This window comes from Coenobita brevimanus, chromosome 112 (genome assembly GCF_032717465.1).
Source record: "Coenobita brevimanus isolate Jiangsu-jjx chromosome 112, ASM3271746v2, whole genome shotgun sequence".
NCBI classification, from domain to species: Eukaryota; Metazoa; Arthropoda; class Malacostraca; order Decapoda; family Coenobitidae; genus Coenobita; species Coenobita brevimanus.
Window position 1 is genome coordinate 25,482,808 of NC_137065.1, and position 13,607 is coordinate 25,496,414.

The following is a 13,607-nucleotide window of genomic DNA, read 5'->3' on the forward strand; positions in this document are numbered from 1 at the left end:
ATGCTGCTGCCTCAAGGCTATAGTGCGATAATATATCATCGTGCTAGCTTAACTGGTTTCTGAGATAGCTTCCTGGAATCCATTTTTTTTTTAAACATTCTAAGCAATATCCGGTGATCCTGTCGATATTTTCCCATCATATATTCCCAGAAGAAGCCACCAACTGGACAATTAACCTGACATGGTTTAAAGGCTCTGGGCTAATGGTTCTCAACTTGGGAACCTTGACCTCCAAGGGGTTACGGTAGGATTTTAGAGTGGCAATGGCCGGCTAGTGTAAGTTGTAAATCAGAGTGTGTCTACCTTACACTCGTGTGAGGCGGGCTTTGTGATCTGCGGAAGCATGCCACTTCTCACCGCCACCAAAAATGTGCAAATATTGTGGCTAATCCTTGTCAAATGAAAATACAGTTCAAACCTAAAGAAAATGAACAAACTGATATTGCAGAAGGTAAACTTGCTTTGTACATTGCTAGTCACAGTTCTTTAGGGCCGCGTCATACATAGTATGTCCGCTGCACGATGACTTGCACTTTTTTCCTGAGTCAAAACGAATCATTTGACCACCGCACGAGCCTCGCAGCATGCGATTACCGCTCGACAGTTGTACAACACCCATTTGACACACACACTACTCACACATTACTAACACGATCGTGAGACAATAAATCGTTTAACGGCCAGGATTCTCGCTCAACTCTGGCACGCTTTCGACACGATAACAGCACGATAAGTCCGTATTTAGTCGTTAGCCATACAACATCTTCACGACATGCCCACGGTCATACACGACATACACACGATTGTGAAATGATCACTACGGCCATAGTGCGACACTCATAACTGCCATACGACCAACATCAGCCCTATATATATAGGGGAAGGGTCATTCACCCACTTCATTCTACCACCGGAGCTACTACAGACAACATGGAGGACAACATGGGCATCCTCGACCAACTTGCCACCAACATGACAGACGGTGAAACCTTTGAAGCCCAATTCAACTACAACCAGATGCTGATAAGCAACTTGAAACTTCAGCTGTGTTGCACCATCCTCCTCAAGAAGATACGGGACAAGAAAAGACCAAGCAAGCCATGCAAGCCACGTAGTTGTTTTGTAAGGGATTGGATCATCGAAAGACCCCAGCATGGCCACTATGATACTTTGATGAAGACCCTCCTGGACACCGACAAGCCCACCTACAAGTACTACCTGAGGATGGATGAGGAGCTCTTCAAAGAGATACATGAGCGGCTCACACTGAGGATTGCCAAGTAGGACACAAACTGGAGGAAGGCCCTGTAGCCCGGTCTATGTCTGGACATGACACTCCAATTTCTGGCCACAGAGGAGGCATACAAGAGCCTGTGCCTCAACTTCAGAGTGGTCCCCAACACCTTGTCACTTGTCGTCCAAGAAACCTGTGAGGCCATCATCGAGGAGTTCATGAAGGAGGTCAACGTGTGCCCAACGACACCAGAGGGGTGGAAGGAGGTTGTCAGAGGTTTCTCGGACACCTGGAATTTTCATCACACCATGGGGGCCATCGACGGCAAGCACAACGCAATGCAAGCCTCTGCCAACATGGGATCCCTTTACTACAACTATAAAGGGTTCCATTCCTTCGTTCTGCTAGCACTGGTGGACTCGAAGTAGAGGTACATGTACATCGACATGGGAGCCAATGGGTCAGCCTCGGATGCCGGAATTTTCCAGGTGACTGACCTTAAGAAGGAATTTGAAGATGACGTTGCCGGATTGCCACCCAGAAAGCCACTACCTAGGGGTGATGTGCCAGTGCCCTACTTCATTGTGGGTGACGATGCCTTCCCAATGAGAGAGTGGCTTCAGAAACCATACCCCAACTGAGGACTACAGAAGAACAGCGTAACTACAACTACCTTCTGTCGAGGGCCAGGAGGGTTGTCGAGAACACCTTTGGGATCCTGGCCAATCACTTCCAGTGCCTCTTTATGACCCTGAACCTACACCCTACCACTGTAGAGAAGGTGGTCTTCATCAGCTGCATTCTCCACAACATGCTGATAGAAAGACGCCCCAGAACGAACGTATTACCTGATGGTGTGCACAACGTGGACGAGACGCATGGAGACTGGAGGAAGGACCCCCTACATGGACTCGAGCCATGCCATCAACAAACGGGACCAGGACCTGCCAAGGCTGTGAGGGACAACCTCATGGACTACTACAGACGACCAGAGAACATGCTGCTATGGCAGGAGCCGGTCGACTAATCACAAAGCAAAAATAATCTAATAGATAATAACCATGACCCTGTATGCAATATCTTTAACATTTTAACGTCCGTTGAGAATTATTATTATTTTTTTTTTCCTGATTGCAAAATTTATGTGCTGTCAGACATCATTTGAATACCAAGTTTTAAGATATTGTTCAAGTATTTTGTTATTTGTATATACTTGTCACTTTTCAAGTCTCAATGACTTCTTTTAAGTTCATTATATCCATAAATATTAACCTGTATTCTCATTTACTTGTATAATATTGTAATGTTTCCATAATAATTTATTTTGTATTCTCTAATATTGTAACATTTTCCAATCTGTTTTGTAATCTCATTTATACTTCAAATATAATTTTAATGTTTCAATAAATAGTTTTATTACTTGTACAATATTGTAACTTTTTCCAGTATCTTTTGTAATCTCATTTATATTCCAATAATAATATCAATGTTTCAATAAATATTATTATTATTACTCAATGTATGTTTTATCCTATACAGTTCTCCCTTGCTATCCGATCCCCCACTGTTCAATATTTCACTCTTACAATCGATCTTTTTTTTATACCCATTACTCTTAATACGATTTTGGTCATTTGTTGTGTGTAGGGCAGACCTCCATAATGAGGTCTCTCATGCCCACATACTTCTTCTCGTGACCTCTGTTGCTTTGTATCACTTCGTAGGTTTTCTTTCTCTTTTTGCTCTTTTTCCTCTTCTCTTTTCATGCCCACTCTTCATTTCTACTTCCTTACTTTATCTTCTTTTGATATTCATATGCTCTCTTGTCATTTCTTCGAACAATGTGTTGAGGTCCAGATGTGGGTGAGAGGGGGCAGGAGAGTAATACTAATTTTGACACTGTCCGAGGGTGTTTATATAGTGCGGCCACTGCCACGCCGCACAATTCATCACGCCACTGTTGAGTGTGTTGTGCGCATATTGTGTGTGTCGTGTGCACATCCAACGGAGCTCGTGCGCCTATCCTGTAGGCCATATGCAAATTGGGTTTTTGTCATGTAGCCCATCTGGCGCCATACACGACTATGGCTGTATATCGTGTAGAAATCCAGTTGTTATTGTGCAGTTATCGTGTAGGTCGAGTGGCAATCGTGTCTGCCACACGATAACCCGGTTTCACACATGCGATTACTTGTGTGGATATTGTGTTGTGATCGGATGCTGATCGTGCTGAAGTCGAGTGACTCTTACAGTTGTCAAGTAGCGATCTGGCTGTTGTTGTATAGTGGTTGTAGATGTCGATTTTGGGAAGATACTTATCTTGTTATTGTGTTGTTGTCGTGTTGTGATCGTATAAAGATCGTGTTGTGGTCGTGCTATTGACGTGTCGATCGAACACAGATCGGGGTCGATAAAGTTGGCCGATCACAGGACGACAACGGCGATTTCCACACGATCGTAGTTCGATAACAACATGATAGTAACACGACAAAAAATAAAGTTTTTTTCGTCGCACTGTCGACCAAAAAATAGTGCATGCACTATTTTTTGGCCGACCACAGCTGACAATTTCTGACCCCTACGACACCCCCTCGAGAAGGACGAATCGAGGCGATCTTTTTACACGATAAACAGATGATGTTAGCCAACTTGGAAAAAATTCAGTTTTATTGAAAAGATCGACTGTGAACGGGGGCTATCGTACTGCATGTGATGCAGGCTTCAGCAAGCACTGATCATGCAACAGAAACATGTAAGAGTGCTTTCAGTGACAGTAAAGTTATTCCAGATATGAAATTACACCGGACAAAGTGTAGAGAATTTATAATGAATATACTGGCACCACATTTTGCACAAACTCTACGTGAAGATATTGGAGAGTCAAAATACAGTATTCTCATTGACGAATCCACAGACATTGCAGTTACCAAAATATTGGGAGTGATTGTGCGTTACTTCAGTCGATCTTTGTCGAAAATAGTGTCATGTCACTTAGGACTTGTAGAAGTCGATTCAGGCACGTCAGAAGCCATTGTGAATACCATTATGAAGTTGTTAAATGATGCAAGACTTATCCCTACAAACCTAATAGGTCAAGGAGTTGATAATGCTAGTGTCAATACAGGTGTTAATAATGGGGTTTGTGAACTGTTGAGAAAAGAACTTAGTCTACCTAACTTAGTTATGGTTCGCTGCACTTGCCATTCACTGCAGTTAGCCCTGTCACACGCTAGTGCTGAAGCTCTTCCCAGAAATATTGAGTACATAATTCGAGAAACCTACAATTGGTTTAGTCACTCGTCCAGGTGTCAACTTGCTTACAAAAGACTGTACGAAACAGTGAATGATAGGAACACGCCACTGCAAATTACAAGGGTCTATTACGCTCGTTGGGTATCTGTTAAGCCTGCAATGACACAAGTCTTGGCTCAGTGGGATGCACTCAGGTCATATTTTGATATAATGAGGAAAACAGAAAAATGTTATGCTGCAGAACTATTTTTTGACATGTACTCAGACCCTGTTAATAAACTGTACATGTTGTTCTTGAGACCTGTACTGCAAGAGACCCAAAGAGCAATTAAAGCATTCCAAAGTGACAACACAGACCCCACAAAACTGCTTCGTGATCTGACTGAATTACTTGAGTCAGTCGGCCATAAGGTAGTCCTTCCTACAAGCCGAGTTAATCTACTAACTGATGATCTAGTGCCTTATGTTGATCGGAGAGCATATCTTGGCTATAAATTTGAAAATACATGCAAAGATCTAAAGTTACACCCTAAAACTGAAAAATTATAAGAGAACGGTGCACGTCATTTGTGGTGAAATTTGTTTGTGAACTGCGCAGTCAACTGCCTGAAACCCTTTCTGTTTTGAAGAATGTGGCAAATTTTTCAGTGTCTGAGTGCCTTCGCCAAGTGGAACCTTCCATTACTGATGTAGCTGCATTGCTTGGTTACTCAGCAGAAAAACTGCATGCAATCGATACTCGGTGGAGGAGTCTGAGCTACCAGAAATGGGAAAATACATCATCAATAGTGCAACTTTGGATTGACGTATATAATTACAAGGATGCTGCTGGCCAGCATAAATTTGCTGGACTTTCACAAGTGGCGATGGATATTTTGTCACTCCCGCATTCTAATGGTGACGTAGAACGTCTATTTAGTCAGCTTAATTTAGTAAAGACCAAACTTCGAAACCGACTGCACACAAAAACTGTAAATACCATACTTTGTGTTCGTTCTGGCTTGAAAAAAATAGAGAAATGCTGTTACAGCTATGAACTCCCAAGGGGTGTATATAGCAAGATTGGCACTATGCAAGCATATTCAGAGTCATACCAACAAAACACATCTTCCTCAGCTAGGAGTGAAGAAATAGACGACATCCTTAATTTTCTGTAGTTTAAAGGTGAGTTCATGCATAACACAATGTTGCAATAATAATGTTTTTTTTTTGGGGGGGGGGTGAAAATCTAGTGGATTTTGAGTAGTTTGGCAGAAGTTGGTTGCTTATTTAGCCGAATTTTGTCTCAAGCATTTGGCAACACTGAAACCCCCATCGCGACGACCGATATGTCATCAGATGCAAGAGACAGTTCCCCATAGACCCAAACGTCACACCTTTCACTTATCCAGAGAATGCACATCATTAGCAACCTTAAGCACTCATCTGCCTGTGGACCAGACAACATAAGCAATATACACCTTAAACACCTTGGACCACAAGGCATACAAGCACTCACCAACATATCAAACTACAGCTACTCACACAATATAATACACAGTATCTTGAAGCATGACACTATCATCACTATCCTCAAACCCAACAAAGACCCCACGTTACCTTCGTCACATCGCCCCATTACACTCCTCTGCACCCCCTCCAAAGTCATTGAACGACTGGTACTATAACTAGTTACACCTCACACCCACCTAGCCCAATCACAACATGGCTTTAGGCCACTACACTCAACAATCACTCTTCTTACAGACCTTACACAGAGTTTTCGATGGCATGAATTCAGCTAGGCCATCACACAGAACACTTCTAGTCAAACTAGACATTAGCAAAATTTTTGATGCCATCCCCCGCCACAACCTCACAAGCAAAATATTCAACACAAACATGCACAATAACACAAAAAGATGGCTGGCAAACTATTTAGTAGTCAGATGTGCACATGTAACATTTGCAGGTTAGTCTTCGAACATCAGAAACTTCACAAATGGCATCCCCCAAGGAACTGTTTTGTGCCCTATTCTCTTTAACCAATACATGCATGACATACCCACACTCCATACACCACAAATACACATAGCTTACATGTACACACCAAAACGCAAACACAGCCGCCCACATCCTCCAACATTACCTCAACACACTACACGAATGGTTCACCACAAACAGGCTCAAAATATCCCCAGCCAAATCTACAGTGACCCTTCTCACAAACTGGACAGCAGAACACAGTCACATTCCACACCTCACCATAAACAACACTCCCCTAACATACACACACACACACACACACACACACACACACACACACACACACACACACACACACAAAATCCTTGGTGTAACATAAAATACATCAATGTCATTTAAACTACACATCACAAACATTAAAGATAAATTAACACCAAGACTTAACGACTTGAGGTCACCTGCATATACAACATTCGGACACAAAAAAGAAACCACCACCACAGTATGCAAACAATATATACGTTCAGTGATGAATTATGCAAGCCCTGCTTGGGCTGCTAACCTCACTAAAACACACTACAACACTCTACAGACCATACAGAACAAGGACCTAAAAATAATCACAGGATGCACAGACCACCTACACCAAGAAACCAAAATCCTCCAAGTCATTGATCAACTAGACATGAGAAGCACCCAAATTCACGCTGCATCCTCCACAAATCCACACCATCCACTACACTACATGGCAGCACATCCACACACACCAAGGAACATCAAAACAACACCCAGCACACGATATCATACACAAATACTGTCATCTCTCCCCTCTCGCCCGCCTCAGACCAGCTTCCAGAAGCATATCCATATTCAAATCACTAGCAGCTCCATTCAGTCACTTAAAGGCAACACACAGCTGCATGCACTGACTCCTGATATCCACCCTTCTGAATCCTATCTCCCTCGTGAGGACAGGGTCCACCTGGCCTGGCTGAAATGTGGGCATAATCCAACCCTCTTGAGTTATCAGAGAGGCTGGATGACTCCGTCACTGATGCCTGTCCAGGATGCAACACAGCCCCCCATACTATTAAGCACTTTACGGAAGACTGCATTGCACACAATCACCTGCACCAACAACACAACATACACTCCTTGAGAGCTCTGTGGGAAAGCCTGGTCTCAGCCGTGGCCTTCCTTAGGGACTTGGGGCTGTCCGGCCAGATTGCCTAGGGAACACTACTGCTACTACTACTACAAAAAAGGGATGAGACTATGGCACACCTAATGTCTGACGTGGCACATATCACTGATTAGGGTAAAAGTAATCTTGTTTTTAATGCATCAAAAACACAGCTCCTACACCTACCAACCTATCAAAATCTTACACAGGAGTACCTGCTAATATCTAATAATATGCACCTTAGTCCTGCATCATCTTTAAACATACTTGTGGTTTCATTCTCTCGCGATTTATCTTGGAAAGATCATATTACATCTCTAGTAAAATCTGATTCCAAGAGATTAGGTGTGCTAAGCCGTACTTTCTTTACCCCTGCAAAGTTGTTGGCTTTGTGGGGAGGCTGTCCACATACAGCTCTTCTCAACAAGGTGAAGTCAAAGGCTTTTCGTCTCATTAACTCTCCTTCTACTGGCTCCTTCAACTTCTGTCTCTTCGCAGCATTGTTGCATCTTATCTCTTTTCTATCAGTAATTCAGTGTTCACTGCTTCTCCGAACTATCTGCTTACACCCCTCCACCTCTATGACGGGTGCATAGCACCCTTCTAATAACAAACTCTCATTCCTATTCTGTCCAACTCTCTAATGCAAGAGTTAACCGTTACTCCTTGTCCTTCAATTATGCAACAGGTCAACTCTGGAACTGTCTGTCTCTCCGTATTTCCTATTTCCCATGATCTCCAGTCTTTCAAACGCAGTGTGTCCAGGCATCTCGAAAGGATCCTGAATTTGGCTTTCAGTTGTATTGCTTTTGTCTTTTCTTGGGAGGAGCGTTTTGCAGACTCCCGGACTTTGGTTCCTTTTTCCTTTCATTAAAAAATAAAAAATCTATTTCTCTCGTTGCATATTTTTTACACCTTTTGTCTATTTTTTGCATCAGTATTTATTGTTTACAGGCAAATTTTTGGACAGTGTGAAAATGGTATGATAATGATTAAATCTGAAAGTATTTAAAGTGTAATGCAGCATTTAGAAATTTCACACGATATATACGGTATATATATATATATATATATATATATATATATATATATATATATATATATATATATATATATATATATATATATATATATATATATATATATATATATGTTTATCTATATATACAGTAGATATATATATATACACAGTAGAATCTCTCTCATTGGGACTATATGGGGGGAAGGGTTGTCCGAATTAGCAGATTGTCCAGACCATCAGGGTAATCTCCAGTTCATACCAAAAACTATCTACATATGGTATGTTTGTTAATTATTAACATATGTGTCATATGTCAACCCTACGTAACTGCAAAAGATGAAAGGATACTAAAAGAACCAAACTAATCATGTACGATAGTTTTGTATTGCATAATTTACAGGTAAGGCCATGACAAGAAACTAGCCTACATTTTAAATTGTAGTAAGTGCCAACGGCCATACCACGTTGAGTACACCGCTTCCCGTCCGATCAGCGAAGTTAAGCAACGTTGGGTCTGGTTAGTACTCGGATGGGTGACCGCCTGGGAACACCAGATGCTGTTGGCATCCCTACGTGTCAAGTGGGGTTGGTGGAGGATTAGTGCCCCTCCCTGTAAAACAATTAACTCTAAGCCCTTGGCCACCCCGTTTGGGATACATGGCGTCTGGCAATGAATGAATGAATGACTAGGGCCCGTGTAGGCAAAAAAAATAAATTAATTAATTAACTGTAATATTTGGAATAAAAAAAAGCTTATGTAGGCAAAAAATACATTGTCATCTTTGGCATATTGATAACGCCCATATGGGCAAGAAGCTAATGTTTGATGTACAAGTAAACCACATTTAAGTACAAAAAATTACCTACAGTAATAATTAAACACTGCAGAATATTCTGACCCATTTTTGTGTAAGCAAACTCCTGTGGATTAAAAAAAATAAAAAGTGTTTAGTGTGGTGTGGAACAACTACGGGTAGTCACAGTCGCCTTGTGCTCACAATTGTCCTCAGCAGTTTATATAAATTATGATCGTACAGAACTAGTGTTCGGAGCCAGGGTTACCATCCATCATAGCTACCTTTTGACATATCCATAGCAAGGAACTGTTAGGCAGTCATGAAAAAATAATGCATTACGACATCCATTTGCGGTGCACTGCTGCACCTTTGTCTTGAGTGCGGGGTTGCTATGACAACCACGCAAACGCCTGACTTCGTACTGTTGCTCACACGTTTCTGCAATATATGTTTTACATTCATGTTGCTAGCAAGAAATACCGCATGCCCATCAAAATACAGTATGTTAAACTCTATTTAAACCAATATTTGTCACGTCGAGTAATCATCCCTAATGAAGTCTTGTGATGAGAAATTACAAAAAACTGTGCTGTGGTAGCATCGGGTGGCTGGTGGTGTAGTGTGGTGAGACTGTGGAGCATCCATGCGTTACACAAAGCCAAACATCTGTTGACTGCACTGACCTCTCCATAATTTATAAATGACAACAGCACTGTACTCACATAAAATCGGGCAACAGACTACAATATGCGGTACAGGATCTGCGAAGACAACAATGTCCCTCAATGTGGGAAGTGAGGTGCAGTTGACCTTTATAATCATGATGCTATAAATAATAAAAAATAATATAAAATAAATTACTCAGAAATAAACAGATATGCAAATTAATTGATACTGGTTACTTACTACTTATGTGTTAAGTGGAGGGTTGAGGCTCGCAGAAGCAGACCGTGATGAAGGACGTGGGTTGAAGAAGTTATCAATCTTCGTTTGTGTCTTCCTATTCCACTGCTCCTTAATTACTATATCTCGTAGAGTCCTTATATGCTCGTAGTAAGGTTTCATGTTACTGTAGGGGCAGTGATCGAGGAATTTCACTAGCCAATCCATGTGTTCCTGGGCTTGTGACAATGGTAATTTTTCAGGGAGATCATCATCATCACTGTTATCATCAGGGCTATCAACATTATCAGCTCCTACAACACTGTCTGCAATTTCTTTATCTGTCAGGTTTTGGCATCCAGGATCATCATCATCATCATCCAACCATTCGTCCACATCCACGAGGGTTAAGGTCTCTCCAGCAGCCAACAGAGTTTTATGATAATCCTGAGGCTGGAATCCTTCGAAGTCAAATTCAACATCGTCTGAATACAGCAACTGTTTCCACGCATTCGATAGAATAGTGGTTTTCAGTTCTCTGCAAGCCTTTGCCCAGTTAAATATCATGGACTTAAGGTTGTAATTTCTAAGATTTTCGAGTGTCCTCTTGCCCCTTGTGTCATCAAATCTGTCCTCACTCGATTCCAACACCACCATTACTTCCTCCAAAAACTTTCTTTTGTAAAGTCTCTTACAGGCCACGATGATACCTTGGTCCATAGGTTGAATAAGAGAGGTTGTATTAGTGGCAGAGCAAGACATCTAATTTTTCCATCTCTGCTACACAGTTTTTCAATGTTCGAGTGTGATGGGGCATTATCAAGAAGCAGTAAAGCCTTAACATTTTCTGCGGGATTTTAAGCACCTCTGTTTGATATTTTCTTACCTCAGGATCAATATGATGGTAAAACCAGTCTGATGTTATCTCCCCAGTATACCACGCATTTGCACTGCTGTAATAATGCACTGGGAGCTCATGCATGGTATCTTTGATAGCTCGAGGTTGTTTTGATTTGCCAACAAGGACAGGCTTGAGCATATGGCTGCCGTCGGCATTTGCACATACGAGTGCTGATACTCTCTCCTTGCTTAAGTTTCTTCCAGGGATTTTGGCTTCATTCACTGATGCCCGGTATTTTCTGGCAAGGATCTCCAGAATATACCAGTTTCGTCTGCATTATAAAGCTGACACAGACGTAAATCTGAACTAACAATGATGCCATTCAGTTTTTTCCGTAACGGTTCCACAGCTGCAGCATCAGCACTCAGGTATTCTCCACACACCTTCTTGTTTCTAATATTATGTCGTTTCCTAAATCCCCATAACCATTCACAGCTAGCTTTGACATTGTTATGACCTAGATGTTTGGCAAGCCTTTCTGCTGCAGATTGGAGTTCAATTACTCCGCATGATCGCTGCTGTACGTACCATTTATAAACAGCCTCTTCTATATTCTTGTCCAATGGCATTTTTAGTTTTTCTTTTATTTTCACCACAGTCACTGTTTGTAACATCAAATTATAAAGCAAACTGTCTAATTTTATCTTTGTTTTTCTTGATGTCCGACACAGTTTGTTTGGCGATACCAAACTCGTTCACGAATTTTCCTGGAGGAACACCAGCCTCTAGTTTATCCAGTATTTTCACTTTATCTGCAATACTTAGTGTTACATGCTTCCTATTAACACCTTTATTCATTGCAGAAGCTACACTTGCATTAAGGAGCATGGTAAGGAGGATCAACTTTTGAAATACAGAGTAAAAATATAAATGGTTGGTGAACTAGTTGATGGAACGAATGCTAGCGTGTGTTTAAACAGGCGCCCATGTTGCGACCTAGCATGATCCGAGACTAAACGAATGACGATCGCTTTCCGCGCCGATACTGAAAATGACTTTAGAATTATTTTCAACATATATTTGGAGCTTATTATTTTTAAATTTTGTCCGAATTAACAGGAATACGGATCAAACGGGCCCAGACCAAAGAGGTTCTACTTATATATATATATATATATATATATATATATATATATATATATATATATATATATATATATATATAATTCACATTATCTTTCAGTGTAATCATGATTTTACATAATCTTTGCGTAAGAAAAGGCGACAAAGGAATCCGGCTACCACACGCTGAGAATCCGGAGAGTTTAACAATTTCTCTGATGCCAGATGAAATTTGCCTCAATTGCCCTAGTGGTAATATTTACATTAACATATAATAGGCGTCCACATAGAAAGTGTGAAACATATTCTAGCGAGCGAGTGAGCAAGTCAGGCAGTACTGAATATTGTCTCGTGTGTCTCATCATCTTCCTCTGATTTTCTGACCTGAAAATACTAAAAAGAACTTATTAGATTACACCAAAAATATTCCCTTACACTTCCTAAAACAATACTCCTCTTGTATGAATTTGAGGTCTAGGGCTTGGGACCTAATAGGTTAATAAAGACTTTGCTTTTTGCATGCTCACAAAAATTACTATCACTAAATCTCTCGGTGCACTCCAATTTGAATCAGAAATAAGAAATTCAGAGTTTATTTTGTCTATCAGGGTATTGTATTAGTTTAACTCGGATTCAGTCAAAATTTTCCAAACAAAAGCCAAGCACAGAGTATTATTTGTTTTGAAAAGGCAAAACGTGGTTGCTCTCAGCAATCGTCGGAAAATACTGCTACTCATGCAACCTTAGACCGTTACTTCTTGCACAGCCGGCTGTTTTGCTAATCTTCCTTGTAAAAAATCGTTTCCTCGGTTTACGAAAAAAAAAAAAAAATATTGGGAATTAGGGGTTGTCTATGAAATGAAAATAATTGAGGATTTTTATGCGATTTCCAAACTGGTGTCTATCTTTCTTGTTGTTCGAGCGAGGATCAGCAAGAAATGGGGGCAGGAGTCGGGCGGAAAACTCTGTACTACAGTAGTGAACGTTTTTGGATATCTCAGCCAATTTTGAAATTACAAGAAAGATAGACACAAATTTGGAAATCACATGAAAATCCTCAATTAATTTCATTTCAAGGACAATCCGTAATTTTCAATAGTTTTTCCATAAATCTAGGAAATTAATTTGTATAAGGCAGACTAGCATAACAGTCGGCAGCGCAAGAAGTAACAGTCTAAGGTTGCGTGAGTAGCACAGTAGTATTTTCTGGCGATTGCTGAGAGCAACCAGAGTTTTGCTTTTTCAAAACATATAATTCCTATAATACCTTCTGTTTGGCCCTAGACCTAAAATTAATACAAAAGAAGTAT

At 40.9% G+C, this 13,607-nt stretch overlaps 1 protein-coding gene and 1 non-coding gene across 2 annotated transcripts; both read left to right on the forward strand.

Moving 5' to 3' along the window:
* The first annotated feature begins 1,329 nt into the window (after positions 1-1,329).
* Positions 1,330-1,662, forward strand: LOC145418137 (uncharacterized). Its single transcript, XM_080286660.1, has one exon. It carries the CDS (start codon positions 1,330-1,332, stop codon positions 1,660-1,662), a length of 333 nt encoding a protein of 110 aa, XP_080142786.1.
* Positions 1,663-9,102: 7,440 nt separating this feature from the next.
* Positions 9,103-9,221, forward strand: LOC145418221 (5S ribosomal RNA). Its single transcript, XR_013900670.1, has one exon. It is a non-coding gene; the product is annotated as a 5S ribosomal RNA (ribosomal RNA).
* The last annotated feature ends 4,386 nt before the right edge of the window (positions 9,222-13,607 follow it).

Coding starts and splice junctions, on each gene's coding strand:
- LOC145418137 (XM_080286660.1), top strand. CDS start 1,330: ATGACACTCCAATTTCTGGCCACAGAGGAGGCATACAAGAGCCTGTGC.